The following is a 16,332-nucleotide window of genomic DNA, read 5'->3' as shown; positions in this document are numbered from 1 at the left end:
TGAAACCCGTTGCTTACCCGCGACCTGTCATGGAATAAGCGGTACAGAGAATGAATGAATTGCTATGAAATGTCTTCCAATCCAATTTTAATTCCAAAGTCACTTTTATCCGTTAAGGTTTGATTAATAAAACAAAATTAAGAGATGGTTACAGCTGAGTAAATACACTTCAGAATAAAGCTGCTATTCCACTCACTGATTTAACCATGATCAGGATGATTGAGCTTTTGTTTGCAGCTTGAATGTTGATGAAGGAAGCCTTTCTATTGCATTAATGATACAACCCTTTTTCTGACCCTCCAGAAGAAACTCATGGTTGAGGCGGGTGAACATAGATCTGGTCTGAGGGATGCCTTTTTCTGCCTCATGCCACACATTTTTTTGAAAAACAAAGCATAATGGATCTCTTGTTTACCCCCCACTTACTTCACATACTTGGGATAGCCTAGACAAGAGGCCCATGCAAGTAATACAAATAGTTTCTTCTTGTTGAACGATCCAACATCCTGACCTGAAAATGTTTTTAGCGAGTTATCCCCGCTGCAAAACTACTTAGTCTGCTTGCTGAGTGACAAAAACATGGACACAAAATATAAAGCAAGATAATTTAAAACAATTTATTGGTAATTAAATTTTAAATACACAATGTGACAAATTTAGAAAGTCTAAAGCGCACCAATTAGTTACTTTTGTTTATTGTAAAACTATTTACAAAACTGTATTTTCAAGTTTTATAGAAACTGTACAGTCATCGGTCCACAGAAGGGGGAGGAGGAAGGGGGGAGGGAGTCGAATAAGTCAGCAAGTGGGTTGAAAGGCCACTAAGAGTGAAACTGAGCTAAGAGTTTGCTTGCAACATCAGTGAAGACTGATTTAGGTCAAAAACATCTTCTCTTCATATATTGTGTTCCTTAGTTGGTTTGCTAATGCAAAGAAACCAATAAACCAACCCATGTGGAACCCTGGCTGTGGAAATCATTGACCAAGTTGTTCTTCCATATTTTACACAAGAAGCTTAAAACTGGAAAACAGTCAAATTATCTTTGGAATCCGTAGAAGTTTTAACAAACTATCTGGGTCATATCTTTTCAGCATCTCCTTCCAGAGGACCTAGGCCTTTTTCATCTTGCCATTGTGGGCGCTACCATTCTCGTGATGTGCAGAACCATTGCTGGTTCCATGGTTGATGCCGTTCTCATGACGTTTGCCATTCTCGTGGTGTTTTCCATTCTCCTGGTGTTTGCTGTTTGTGTAGACAGATGAGCTGTTCTGATGCTGCTTAATGTCCTGCTTTGGTAGCCGTTTACCCTTGACGTAAGCCTGGACCCAGAAGTTGGAGAAGAGAATGAAAAAGAAAGTTCCGTACATCCAGATGAGGTGGATGATAATGGGGAACTGGTAGTCACAGCTGTCCATGAAATAATACTGGGTGGCATGGAGAGAGACCAGGACAAACTGGATCTGTTGGGCAAAAAACAGTTGTTAGCCAAGTACATAAGATAAAAGAAGAATTTGTCTTGATGTCTTTAGAATACATAAATGAATTTGTATATATTTTTTTATGTTTAATTTGTTTAATACACTGGCTATGACATATCATCCTGCAGCTCATTTCTCAGGTTTGCCACAAGTAAAAATAAACAGAGTATGAGGCTTTACTACCAGCTGAATGGCAGTCATGTATTTCTTCCACCACAAAAACTTCTGGAAACGTGGTCCAGCGGCAGCAAGGCCATAGTAGAAATACATGATGACATGGACAGAAGAATTCACCATGGCATGGAAAGATCCCATTCCACCTAAAAGGACAACAAAAACATCAGATCAAAATCTGTAGCTGTCTCATGTCTGACTTGCACAACAAAAACAGACCCAGTTTAATTCAGGGTTAGTCATTTTCTGACTTAACCGACAGCTTTAATTTACAATCAGGCCATACAAGGTTTCTTGATATTCTGAGAAACTGCCATCAAACAGATGAGATTGTGGCTGATTGTAAAAGTTTGTGTGTAACAGATTGGTATGCAAGGTTAACCAAGTACACCACGCCCTGCGGCTGCTTTTATCCCTCCATTAATCATTTTCAAATCCACCAAATGCACTCACCAGGAGCATAGCTAACTCCCCACCACCAGGTCCAGGGCATGAGTGAGTGATGGAAGATGTGCAGGAAAGTAATCTGGCTGTGTTTTTTCCTCAACACAAAGAACATCTAAAAAGAAAGAAAATGATTGTTCAAAGCAAAGCAATGCTGACCAAAACTTTATTCACAATTTAGACATTAAGTGAAAAGGACTGGACTTACTGTGTCCATCAGCTCAATGATCTTGGAGAACCAGAAGAGCCATGCTACCCGAACCATCTAGAGATCAAAAGCCTCAATTTAACAGCAGGCTAGTTTTCAAACAAAACCAAAGTCACCAAATAATCATTTGTGAACAGGACATGAGTAATTTGCAGACTTACTCGGAGAGCTTGAGGACTGTCAGAGGTATCAATTGCATCACATCTCCAGGTATATGTTGTAGTCCATCCAGACATCAGAAACTAGAAAACAAGGTTTGATTTGAGGTCAAGCAATATATTTACCAAGTAAGGAACCAAAAGACTCATTTACTGCAAACCTACTAAAATTTAACTAAATCCAGTGAGAAAGCTTTAAATGTTTATCCAGAACTCATATTTTGAATGACATAACAGACTCTTACTTCAAACACAATGAATATCGAAAGTGCCACCAGCAAGAAGTTGTAAACTATCATGGCTTCCTTGAGCTGGAAGGGCTTCCGATTGGCCATTATGCGAGGTCCAAGGTACAGTACGAAAAAAAGGTAGCACAGCAATATTGCGGTCATGGGAACAGGACTTTGCATCAATGGATACCCCTTCAGCCGTGGATCTGAAAAAATGAATTAAATTAAATTTAACAAATAATGGGAAAAAAAACATCCCAATCACACGATTCGATTAGTTTTTTGTCAGATAAATCACATACCAATTCCTGCCAAGAGGTAGTCATAGATATCCATGGCGTGTGAGCCAAACTCTTGAATCTCCCGAAGCATACTGACCATCTTCCCTTCTTGTGACCCAAATATCTGAAGAATGCCAACAAATTCATTATTAGTTTAAGCTTCTCAGTCAAACAGTAGCAATTCCCCTTGACAGTTTATTATCACTCAACCCAGATGATATTTGACCAATCCTGTGTGATAAAAACACTGTAAGTTAATGCTTTTCTAATATTCAGAGACAAACTTTTAGTTATTAAAAAAAAAAAAAAAATACAGGGTCTGTTGTTGCCTTGCTGGTGATCACCTGTGTTCAATAAATGCAGTTAAGGTAGAAAAGTTCTTGATTCAGCAGGACTGAAATGTAATTACTGGGACAGCTGATCCCTCACCAAACAAGCACTCCCAAAAAAAATCCCAGAATCCTTTGCCCTAGCTCGAGCCACTCATCACACATGGTCTGATTTCAGAGAGGAGGTGCTACAGGGAACTGGGAGGGCATCCCGTATCCCACAATAAAGCCAACTGTGTGCAGGAGAAAACTCAGGAGATTAAAACACAATATACAAACTGTCCTAAAAGAAAAGAAACTCAACTGGGGGGAGGGGGGTTAAGTTACGTTAGAAGTGCTTTAAAAATGATTTCACCAAGGAGAAGTATGATTTTCAAAATTATTATACACCGACAATTATTGTTATATTTTTTGTTGACAAAGGCTGATCATATCAAATGTAAACTGAAAAGAACATTCAGCAAGTAGAAGACACACAGGGTGCGGTCTGCCCAGAGGGAGCTATTGTTTGATATACAATCTACAATGCTCTGGGTTCTCACTGCCCACGGTCCTCCTTTATTTCAAGCTGTTGAATGAAGGTCTGAGCAGAGCTAATAAAGATCCTGCCATAAAAGAAAGGATTTCCTGCTTGATATCCTGCTTATCCTAGAACATCAAGAAATTTCACTTCAAGGTCTTTAAAGAAACATAATCCCTTTATCACCTTAGTAAATAAAAAGGACCATTTTTGATAAATCTCACAGCAGATTAGATGTTTTATCTTTCTATTTTGTACATATGTCACAACCAAACTAACTGAAAAGTACAGGCTAAAAGTAAAAAGAGATGCCACATGCAGCTTGTTCTTAATTCTCCGATTGTTCACCACAGTGCTTTGCCAACACTTCACCATCTTCCCTGTTAGGCTTCTGTGTGATCAGCATTCCAGACTTATTTGTGACAGCCATAGTACTGACTGACTTGCTTCGGTTGGTGTGATGAAAACTGTAATGTGTTCTTTTTTGCAGACCCCAATGTTGTCACTAAGCGTGCACATTCTGCTGTGCCATAACAAGCCAGATACATGGCATTTCAGAAATCTCATACATAAAAGTTGTTGTTACTGAGTCATCATTGAGACATATGGTGAGGAACCTCACGCTTCAGAGGACCGTCATGTCAGTTGTGCAGAGTCTGTCTTGTTCTGAGGAAAAAAATCGCTGAACAGCAAGATTGATCAGATCATAATGTGATTAAGTCATTTACAAGTACTCATTGAGCAGATGTTTTATTCAAAGTGACTTGCAGGGGACTTACTTGCACACCTATGGAGCAGATTGGGGGCCCTTTGGGGTCCACACCCACTCTGCTTCCAGAGCCACGTCTGCCCCATTGGCCAATGATCCATTACTGAGTGAACATTTGTTAAATTGAAATTGTACTGCATCAAATTGCTCAGATTCCATTTTACTTTTTGGGTGGAAAACTGAAGCCGATGTGTCATTCTTTTTACCACTTTACTTGAATAAATTGCATTTGTTTTGTCATGAATACAAAAATGAATTTCTGAGCAATCCAATCCCGCAGGAATTCAATTTTGGATGTTTAATAAATAAAATAAAAGTCTTAATCGTTTTCAAGTGTGAATAGGAAGCATGTGATTTTTTTACAGTGGAATTTTTCAACAAATATTGACCAATAAAAATTATCATGTAGGTCAGGGGAATAATCTTGTGATCATGACAACACAAAAAAAAACCCCCAAGAGGAAAGAACATTCCCCATTTTCTAACACCCAGATGAAGATAGCTTTTAGAAAATGAGGCCCCTTTCATTTAAAAAAAACCAGAAAGACAGTTTTACATGACCAGTCTCTCACTGTTCTAAAACCATAGTACCACTTAAAATCATCAGAAAAACTGAGACAAATTACTTTTAGCTCTGAAACTTAACAATTTCTGTATCATGAACATTGTTCTGCTGCAAATTGGTGTTTGACACCGCTTGTCCTCATTTAGAATGCATCAGAAACACTTGTAAAACTCCACAGGAGGACAAAAACTTTCTCATGACTATGAGAGGGATTTAAAAGTGTCTAGTATACCCATGACACAGTGATGCAATTTAACTGTGGACATGTGATCACTAAAGCACCGCAGAGAATGGCCTCTGTCCTCAGCAGAGAGAAGTTAACAGTTGTCACCCATACACAGATCACTTCTATTAACCAAGCTAAAATAAAGTTGGTAAAATCCTACAAATCTCATTTGCTCAGTCTGCATTTCCCAACACAATCAACCATTCATTACTAGCTGACTGTGGCAAGAAAGTGGCTGGTTTACGTCTACCAAGGAGAGACACCGTGGAAAAAGGGAAGAACATGTCTTCAGAGAAACATGTCAGTGAATCATAAGGATGGAAAATGGAGCTCACATTCACGAGTTAGGAGTTAATGATGAACAAACAGAGCAGAGACTAAAGCGAGGAGGGGGGGGGGAGAAGAAAAAAAGATATTAGCACTGAAACCTTTTTAAAACATTATGAAGTATCCTTTTGTGAAAAAGATTTTTTTTTCCAAAAGCACCCTGAAACTGTCAAACACCAAAAGAGCAAAAACATTATCCAAAGAAAGTAGTCACGTTAGCAGAGTTCACACAAGCTACTTCACTTCCATTTAACATTAAGAAACTTACCTGTTTGAGAACAAATTTCTTCCCTTAAATCATCAAAAGCCAAGCGGATTCTTCCTTGTCAGTGTGGGAAAGCTTCTCCAGCTAGAAGGGCAGGCAGGCGGCAGCAAAAAGAGAAAACAGCAAAGAAAGAAGAGAAAGACAGATGGAGACAGGGTAAGGAATGAGAAAGTAAACTGACAAAGTGTGACTGGTACAGCAGTCTTCCAAATCCCCACCCTCCCTGACTCACACTGTGGATGAATAACTAGCTCTCAGAAGGAGAGGGAGGGAGAGAAGGGGGAAAGAGTGTGTGTGAGCGCATCCTCGAGAGATAGCAACAACTGGGGTTAGAGGGACAGAGAGAGCCCCTATTTAAACCCACACTACAAATAATATCTCAAAATGAAAAAGCAACTTGCTGATTTGTAAATGACCTCCACCCTCACCTCAACGACCATCGTTCACCACCCTTTTTGGTCTCATGGTCACACCCTGCACTCATTCACTGAAACACACGGCTCTGGAGTCGCCCTCTAAGTTTTCTCTCAGGGTGGGCTGATGATATTATTCACAGGGAGCGGGCGAGAAATCAGTGGAGACTCTGTTATTATAAAGGGGCCATTGTTACGCCTTTCCTGACCCTCTACCCGGCCGACACCCATAAAGATAAACTAGCTTCCATTTCTTTCTCTGCAGTGAGGAACAATCGATATGAGCAAAACGTCAAGTAGCTGGTGCACAACGCATCATTTGCTCCAGTCTATGAGACATTTTCTTGCTTGATTAAGAACCTCATATTTTCTGTACTAGTACTACACTTTCAGTTTAATCTTTACATTACGGCTTTGTCTACTCCAAGCATTGTGTACAGTATGTACTGAAAACAATAAGTACAATATGACTGTCTTCCACAGAAAAATCTAGTTCATCTTAGCTGGAAGACAAGATAAAACTGATGTTTACTGAGGGTTGGATAGTAAAAAGGATTGTGGTGAAAGGCAAATGTAACTCATACGATAACGCCTAAAATTCTTCAGTGTTTGATGTTCTAGGGGGTTTTGTTCCATTTGATAAAAAGAAAATATAAAAATCACTTGGATGTCACAGCCACACCCAGCATTACAATCCGGAAAAAAATATTAATAGTATTTAGACACATTCTTTGATGACAGCTTCTTAATTCTGCCAACAATAACTTGCATACTAAATTAATTTAAAAAAATGGGGAAGTCATGTTTCCATTCACAATATCTTCAGTTTTGTTAATACATTTAACAATTATTAGGCTTTTGCAACAGAGACAAAAAGATAAAAAGTTGAAATACAAACCAGCAGCATCTACAATACCCCCTAAAGTCTTTGTTAAACAAAGAAAAAAGCTTTTTTTTTCCCTCCCTCCCATTTCATTAGATAAGAGCTGAACTTGGGTGCTCCAATCACACATGAAAATCTGGTACACATGAGTTTGTAATGTAAATGCCCTCTTCCGTGTTGTTGTCTGCCAGAGCAGGTTTTACCTGTAACACTGGCCCTTGGGCCGGGGGTGGGGGGCGGTGGTAGTAGCATTCCAGTGCACTTCAGACCCTCCTCCGAATACCAAAACACACCCGACAAAATAAATAATCTCAGGCACCAGTCACTGTCTTAACTATTTTTACCTAAGATGGTATCTGGCTCTGTAAAGGCGATAATCCCTTTACACCATCCAAAATGAGCAACTAGACAAAGTGAAAATGGAAGAATAAAGAAATGCCAATTATGGCAGTTTACAAAAGTAGTAAACTCCCTACTGCTGATATGATTCATTTATAAATGTGATGGTGATTAAAGTCGCCATCGTTCAGACTATGCTAGTGTGTGACTGGGGAAAAAAATAAATAAATAAAAAAATCAAACAAAACTATGGGCTATTTTACCAGAGAGAATAAATGCAAGATTTTCATACTATCCCCATCATCAACAACTGAGAAAACACAAAGAAATACTCCATTAAATTTTAATTTAGATTTTTTTAGATTGTATTTATAGTATGTGTGGTAAGAATTTAAAACTAGAAGCACTAGAGCGCACTAGAGCGCAGACCTCCACAAAGCCACAGGGTCACTCACCTGAGAAAAACCCCATAAGGCCCAACAGCCCACCCAGAATCCCCTATACTGTGAACCTCCTGGATCACCGGATATAGAATATTAACATGATCCAGGTCAAACAATGTTAGATTATAACATCTACCATGATGTCATTTGTAAAAAAAATTTATTTTATTTTATTTTATTTTTTTGCCAGTGATTCTGGGCATTATCTGATGAGTTATAAGGTGTAATGACAAAATGATCCCAATCTCCCAATAGTGAAAAATTCTTAAAAAAATTCCTGGATCCAGAAGGTGATCCAGATCAGTCCTAAAATCTAATCACTTGTTCCTTCACTCCATTTCTGACATTTCCTGAAAATTTAATTAAAATCTATCCATAACTTTGAGTTATGTTGCTAAAAAACCAGACAGACAAACCAATGTCTCCATAAACATAAAAAAAAAAAAAAAAAAAATTAACAAAAGCGGAAGAATGAATGCAGAACTAAAAAACAATACAAAAAAAAAAAAGAAAACATCACGTTCATCTTTTGTTCTAATGCTTCATCGGAAAAGGGTCAACATGACCGCCTATGGCAGTTTTAGTTAAATAAAAAAATTAAAAAAAATCCTGAATCCAGGCATTGATCCAGATTAACCCCAAAATCTAATCAGTTGTTCCTGATGCCATTTTTTAGATTGTCTGAAAACTTAATCAAAATCTGTTTATCACTTTTTGAGCTACGTTAACAGACAGACAGACCGACAAAAACAAAGCTGACAAAACATAACCTTGGCCTTGGCAGAGATAATAATGAGACAGGAAAAAGGAACAACAAAAGTTAGTAAAATTCCACACTCAAGTGTCATGCATATGCAAAGATATTTCCTAGGCAATGTGCCAAAAGAAATATCTGCACAGTTTAACCTGCGAATCAATTAACTAAAGACTGACTGAACACACACCTACAACGAATATGCACAAGATATATTAAATCATTAACTTGACTGAATATTCATTTCAAAGTGTGTTAGACCATGCAGTGATAAAGTTTAATCTGTAACCATCATATTTAAGATATCCAAACGTAAATAGTGACATTGATTAATTAATACAATGTAAACTAATGTTAGTTTCCAAGTGGAAGGTATAAATGTGTGTTTGTGCAGCAAAAGGCATTATAACAGTCTTCCTAAATTTCCACCAGCATTTCACACATCAGTGTGATAAGTCTGACTTGGTGCCAAGGGCCTTGCCACTGTGTTAAAAGGAAGTTAAGCTATACAGCTGTTGCATAAAATGGTTACATAAAAGTCAAGAACACACGTGCCAGTCATGCTTACACAGGGACAAACGAACAGCCACAAAAGATTTAGTAGTGTGTGTGCTTCCCATCCCCCAGGGACAGAAGTGAGGGCCCAGGCCTTCTCGGTCATGTTGCATCTGCTAAGTGTCTTGAAATAAGTTTGTTTCACTCCACACAGGTTACAACTCAGTCTCATTTCAACTTGTTCTGCAGCCTTGTCATCAAGATACACATTCATTCAACACTTGCAAAGCTTGTACACAGGTATACCCTACACTTATTTTCCAAAACAGGGAAGTCATGCAAGGACTATCTACCATTATTGCATAATCAGGGAGGTCAACCTTAACTTTGCATCACATGTAACATCTGATATACCCACCAACATCTAGTTCGGGGAAATGTGAAAGTGTTAATCAGCATTTAGTTCTGTATCAAATGTATCTGCAGTAGATGCAGAATTTAATTTTCCATTGACCATATTGCCTCACATGGATGCTCTAAAACGTGATAACATCTAGGATTAGATCAGGTAGCATGATGAGCAGCTTAGAGTTCTGAGATGAAGACATATTACAATATAGAGGCACTAACCATGACCTTACAAATTCCCAACTAATTTTCGGAGTATGCATTTGATATTCCTGTTAAATAAAAAAGCAATTATGGTGACATGATGATCAAAAAAGGACATGGTGCATTGATTAAAAAAAAAAACAAAATGAAAGAAAGAAAGAAAAAATCCCCCCACACCAACAAGAGAATGTTGCCAAACTTGCCTCAGGAATGACATGTCTACACCACCATCTTGATCCCTCCCTATTTTCTTTGGATGTTCATAGTTGGAAGGGCTGGTGGGCATGTAGGGACAACACATTTTTGGCAAGACCTACTATCAACACTAATCTTGTTCTCTCTTTTCATGCCCCTCCCTCTGCCTGCTTCTCTTGGCAGGTCTCAGCCGCAAATGACTCGGATTTCTGAAACTTTCCACAACCAACCATAATTGTATCATCTCCTTATGAACGTGCACAATGCCATTCAGATTGCTGAACACCTCTGCAGGGGCCAGAAGAACAACAGAAATAAACTGGTATTATGAATATATCCACACACCAGGGAACTAAGAGGGTGGATATAGATTGAAAACCATCTTTTATACCCTACATGTTTAATAAGACTAAGAAAAAAAAACCAAAAAAAAAAAACCCACACACACACTTGTCAAAATAAGTGAAAAACCAACCTGGTAGACAGGTTACGATGATCAAAGATTGATCACAGGAATGAAACTCTCCATGTCTGTCAACAATACCTAGACACTTATGATAACTTCCACATTCAGAGCTTAAAAACTGCTGTAAACAGTACTTTTCTGATGTGAATCTTTATGCTGCAGAGAGCAGGAAGCCAAATAAACCATGTTTTCTTCTCATTTCAGCATTTTTTACATTTTGACCTTTAGCCCAATTCCCTTAAAACTAGCATTTAATGGATTGAATGAACTACCAAGTGGGAAATTGACTCCTCACAGTAAGAAATGTATAAATGCAAATAAAACCCCTAAAAAGCATGAAAAAAACCCTTACATGCCAAAACATGCATCTTTGCATCATTTAATCTGCAACAATTCATAGCATATATATATGTGTAGCCACAAATTAGTAAAACCTCTATGGTCACTGCTGGCATGAGGGGTGTAACTACAAAATGAGATTAGTGGCTTAGTTTTGGTGAGTTATGTTAATCTGAAAATGAGAGGGGTCTGAAAGCTAAGTTTCTTTTAACCTGGAGAGGTAATAGGCTGAACTCTGCTGTTGTAATACTTGTTATCCCTGACAGAAGGTTGGCTTTTACTATACTTAATTCAGAGTAGAACATTTGTGTTGCAGCAGCTCAAACCCTTTAACGCTTCAACTTTACTGCATTTGCAAGCTGTTTAAAATGTGTTGTTCCCAATCACCAGCTTTGACAAGTTCCACCCCACAAGCCGAGGAGATGTTACATGAATCCCAGGCTGTCTGAATATACTTCTACTGTCTACTGCAGTATGAGCAGTCTATGCCACTCACTGTGTTTATGATTACACTGCTCAGTCACTTTTGTTTTTACTTTTTAAAAAACAGAAAACTATTACAGACCTGATAAACGAATCAAAACAAATAGTTGTTGCTATACAAGGGGCCCTTTACAGGAAGGATAAGATATTAAATCATAACTTAGAAGGATCATTCCTTGATTGCATAATAACACAGGAACTGTTTGCATAGCTATCTGATAAATAAGACAAATTACGTCAAACTCATATCGACTACATGATGCATTTTGTATAAAAAAAAAAAAAAAAAAGATGGTACCAAAGTTATCACACTGCATCGGACTGCTCCTGATAATAAATACAGCTAACTTATTTTTGCAGCCTTATTGTATTAATACACTTTGCACTAAAATCCTTGGGCAAGATACTGAAACCAACATCACAACCAATGTGGTCATTCGTGTGTGAATTTTTGTGATAGTGAAAAAACTTTATAGATCATTCCTAGGAGGTACCGCATGAGTGTGTGCGTGAATGATTGAATGTGACTCGCAGTGTAAAAGCGCTTTGAGTGGTTTAAAAAAAAAAAAAAAATCCTATCTAAGTTCAGTCCATTTACCACTTTTTTCCCCCCTTTTCCTTCAAATATCCAGTTTACATGACATAATTAATAATAAATATAATAAAAAAACAAGAACAAGAACTTGAGTTGATACATGTAGACAGGTTAGTCCAACTGAAGCTATACCTTTTAAAAAAAAGTGACATGCTGCATTTAACTACTTACTTTACATGGGTCTAAACTGAAACATGAGAACGTTATGAACAATATTTAAACAAAGAGGTGTTACAACAAACATTAACCAGACAGACTGCAGGTCAGTGTTACTGGAAAACTTCACACTTCTTCCTGTGGAAGAATAACCATCAATAAGCCATTCCCTACCTGCAACTGATAGTGTTAACCCTGACTGCTGATGGTAATGTTTACACATGTATGCAAAAATCCTTAAAATTTAAACAAGACACCATCCATCTCACAAAATGTTTTGTTGAGTATTTTGTTTGAAAAGGGCTACTTAAAATGTATATGCAGAACAACCTCTAACTCCCATTTGGAGAACTAAGAAGTAAAACATATTTGCATTGCTTTAGGTCATTTCAATCAATAAGCATTATGGAAATAACGTATGTTATTTATTATTTAAGATTCAAAATGTTCAAAGTCTTATTATACCATCTGTTAAAAAGCTAACCAGGGCCTCGAGTTAACTGATCTAAAATACAGAAATATATTGATAACACTCTTGTTGTAGCAGGGTCGTAAAATATAAAAAACAGCAGCTAATAATTTGTGTTAAATAAAAAGAATTATTTCAATTTACTTTGCAAAACACTTTACAGCACCTACTAAAGTGACCATATGGATAGGTCTGTGACCGACTGTGGAAAATATAACTATAGCATAATCAAACCAAACTCAAACTGCACATAAATAAATACATAAATAAACAAACAAACAAACAAACAAGCAAGCAAACCAGCCAAAGTCATTTCTACTTTCTGAGCATTTTACTTTAACATGATCGCGATCTTCTCCTCAATATAAAAGCCATTCGGACAGGATGTTGACATTAGAGACCAGAGAAGCGATAACAGAAAGGGACACTAATGGAAACTATCACAATACTGCCATAGAGTTTACATTACTGGAAGAGACACACCTGAAATGGTTGACCTTGTCTTTATAGTAACATTGTTGCTATTGGCTAATGTTTGCATTGTCAATAGTCAGTGGTCTGTGGGCTAACTGAGCAGATAATTATGTGAAAACAAAAGGCATTAATGAGGGCTACTTAGAGACAAAAAGACATTTTATTGTCATTTATGTGTCTATTAATCATCTTCGCCATTTTCACCTTCACTGTTATTTTTAAACAAAAATATGATTTTATTATCTAAACTAATGCAACAACTGCAGTATCAATGAGTAGTTCATACTTTTTTTTTTTACATAGAACAGAAATGCTAAAATACATTTACATCTGGGAAACGAGTTAAAAACATATAGTGCATGTTCCTTACACCCCCCCCCCCCCCCCCCCCACCACACACACACACACACACACAGCCAGGTTTTATTCTACTGAGGTCAACAACATTTGTACACCATATTGTGGAAATATGTCCTTAGACATAAAAAATAATAAACCTAGTGGCATGAGGTATACTTTTATAGATAAACGGTAAATTCACCGTTAGGAACCGTTAAGAAGACAACAAAGCATCAGGCAAACTCAGAAAGGAAATAGTATATAAATATAAAAGAGTAAATGGTAAATGGCAAATTCAACCATACAAGCACACTTTGTGATGGGATACACGTTTTGACACAACACCGGATATGAGCTCAAGGATGACGTCTTTTTTTATTCATAAAACAGATTTACAGTTAATATCTGTTAAAAGCTACAGGCAGGACTTTGATATATAAGACAACATAAAACATTTAGCCGCCTGAATGAATGAATAAATCATTAAGACGTTGAAGGAAACCGACAGTGCGCGTACTCCCCTACTTCAGAAAAAAAAAAAAAAAAAGGGAAGAAAGAAAGAAAGAAAAAACAAAGAAACGCACCTGAAAGTAAACGAAGTCAACATTTAGCCAACTGTTAAAGTACTTGAAACGATGTCAAAGGTTACTCACTTATGTTCAAATAAAACTCCAGAGTTTGTCGAAAGATGGCTGATAAAGTGAGGAAACGCGTGTCAGTTAGAAGTTAGCTCAGCTTCCTCCTACTAACCGCTTAAATCTTCCTCCGGACCCAACCCTTTGATGGAGCTGGAAAAAGGTGGAGTCATCTCTACACTGCTGTGATCCAGTCGCTTAATATGGACGTAATCAACCCACTGTATCAAATGTCAGGCATCTCAAACTCAAAATCTATCAATGGTATTTGGTAGTGAAAGATTTTTTGGAAGTTTCACTTTGCCTACAGTTAGTGATGTCAAAGGGTTGCTAGCTTCTTTTTTTTTTTTTTTTTTTTTTTAAATTGACAAGAAAAAACAGTTAAAAAGCAACTGCAAAAGAAAAGAATGAAACAGAATTAGTTCCAATTTATTCCTATGTTAAAGCAAAGAGGCCAGTTAAATTGAAAATAATAATAACTGACTTTTGATACTAAAATCAATTATAATACATATGGCACAATATAGCAAACAAGAAGCACAAACCTCCACTTTTAACAGTCATTATAATTCATCATGCTCACTGTTGGACAAAGTTTTCAGAAATATCTGTGTCTCATTCAACACAATGTGATAAGATAAAATCTCTTGTTTCTGTCTGTCAAACAAAAGCAATTTTAAGTGTTACATACAAAGCCGGAAACCATTCTTCGTGTCAGGTTTGTTTCAGTTTCTGTAACACATGTTAAATCTAAAGAAGGGGACCTGACAGGTGACGTAAAGCAGTTCCACACTCAGACTTTTAAGGTGACGTAAGTGGACAGGTATTTCTGTCAGGGTTGATTGATGCTGTCCTGCTGGTTAGTCTATTGATACAGGGAGATTATAGTGATAGTTCAGGTGTAGTGTGCCTACAGCAAAAGTGCAACAAGTGTCAGACACCTACTCTGCTTGTGGAATTATAAATCATCCACCTGTAAACAACTAAAGTTGCTGCGTCCTTGCACTCCCTGGGAAACAAGGTGAACTTTTGCCTGGACAGGAAAACTCCTCCAGTGTCACTTATGTTACAATATGTTACACAGCATAAATGCTTTGTTTCAATACAAAAAAACATATGCAAAATTATCTTTAAAGAAACTCAAGCAAGTGTTAAATGTACCCTAAATTGGTGAAAGATGACAAAATGTTTTACAGTGGTGTGTGCATTTGTATGCACGTATTAAGGGAAATAATTGATTTATTTCAAGGTTTACATTACAGCTGCAATCCAAGTTAGTTTACTCATAATTTCAAGAAGCGTGGTTTCAGTGAATAATGACAAAGCAGGGCATAGTACCCTGCAGAGGGACAGTCATACGCAAAAAAAAATGCCTGACTGGTTCTACTTCCTATGGTGTCACATTTTTTTAAGCTGACAGAAGCATTAAAGAGGAAAAAAACGTAAGCATAGAGTTATCATATACGTGTCATTGCTGTTAAGAGATTTCTCAAACTATAAATAGTGTTGTATGTTTACAGTGAAACATCACTCAGTAATTTAATGGAGTCACTAAATGTTTTATTTCTTTCTTTCTTTTTTTTCTTTTACTTAAATTAGGCATAAATTTATCATGTTAGCATTCTTCCGAGCTTGTGTTGTTCCAGAGTTAAAAGGCTCCTGGGACAATGGAAATGAACAGTTTCTTTGAACAATGAATTATACTGAAGCGGATGTGGAAGTTCAGTTTCTTAGCGACAGATGTGTTGTAATATAGTAGCAGTATTGCAATCTGGCCACTTCCGCCCAACCCTTAGGCTACTTCTTTCACAAATTTTACTGTAAGTTATTGTTATTTGATCCTCATGGTGAAACGTCCTAAGGATATGAAACAGCTTGCCTCTGTAAAGTCCCCCCCCCGCCCCCCAAAACTGATAACTTCCTGATAGCCCAGACTATACTGTGGTGTCATTTAAAAAAAAGAGCCAGAGAAAAAAACAATGTATAGTGATTGTTATGGTGACCTCTAGTGGATATATTGAATTACTGCAATTTAGATCTACTTTTTTTTTTTTTTAAGAAGACATGATATGCAGTGTTTGTTTGGACATATAAACCCATTCATTTTAGACTGCATATTGATGGGAACTGTACGGACAATATACCCATAAATGTTAAAGAACTTTTATAACAAAATATAAGAATACCTGCCTGCGGATATGAAGGTTGATTAATGGTCATTTTTGCTATTTTCCCACTAAACTTAAATATCTAAGCTCAGTTTATGT

At 37.2% G+C, this 16,332-nt stretch overlaps 1 protein-coding gene across 2 annotated transcripts; it reads right to left on the bottom strand.

Moving 5' to 3' along the window:
- Positions 1-603: 603 nt before the first annotated feature.
- Positions 604-14,336, bottom strand: elovl1b (ELOVL fatty acid elongase 1b). Of its 2 annotated transcripts, XM_042005465.1 has the most exons (9): positions 14,084-14,336; positions 5,979-6,059; positions 2,996-3,098; positions 2,709-2,899; positions 2,467-2,547; positions 2,306-2,362; positions 2,107-2,212; positions 1,663-1,799; positions 604-1,461 (listed from the first exon to the last, which is right to left on the bottom strand). In XM_042005465.1, exons 3-9 carry the CDS (start codon positions 3,072-3,074, stop codon positions 1,111-1,113), a joined length of 1,002 nt encoding a protein of 333 aa, XP_041861399.1. In that variant the 5' UTR covers positions 3,075-3,098; positions 5,979-6,059; positions 14,084-14,336; the 3' UTR covers positions 604-1,110. The 2 variants fall into 2 exon arrangements, with proteins under 2 accessions (XP_041861399.1, XP_041861400.1); XM_042005466.1 differs by lacking the exon at positions 5,979-6,059 and having other exon boundaries at positions 14,084-14,335.
- Between the last annotated feature and the right edge of the window lie 1,996 nt (positions 14,337-16,332).

The sequence above is a fragment of the Melanotaenia boesemani genome, chromosome 14, assembly GCF_017639745.1.
Source record: "Melanotaenia boesemani isolate fMelBoe1 chromosome 14, fMelBoe1.pri, whole genome shotgun sequence".
Taxonomy (NCBI): domain Eukaryota; kingdom Metazoa; phylum Chordata; class Actinopteri; order Atheriniformes; family Melanotaeniidae; genus Melanotaenia; species Melanotaenia boesemani.
Note: the sequence above shows the minus strand (reverse complement) of the source record. Positions and strands in the feature narration are given on the sequence as shown.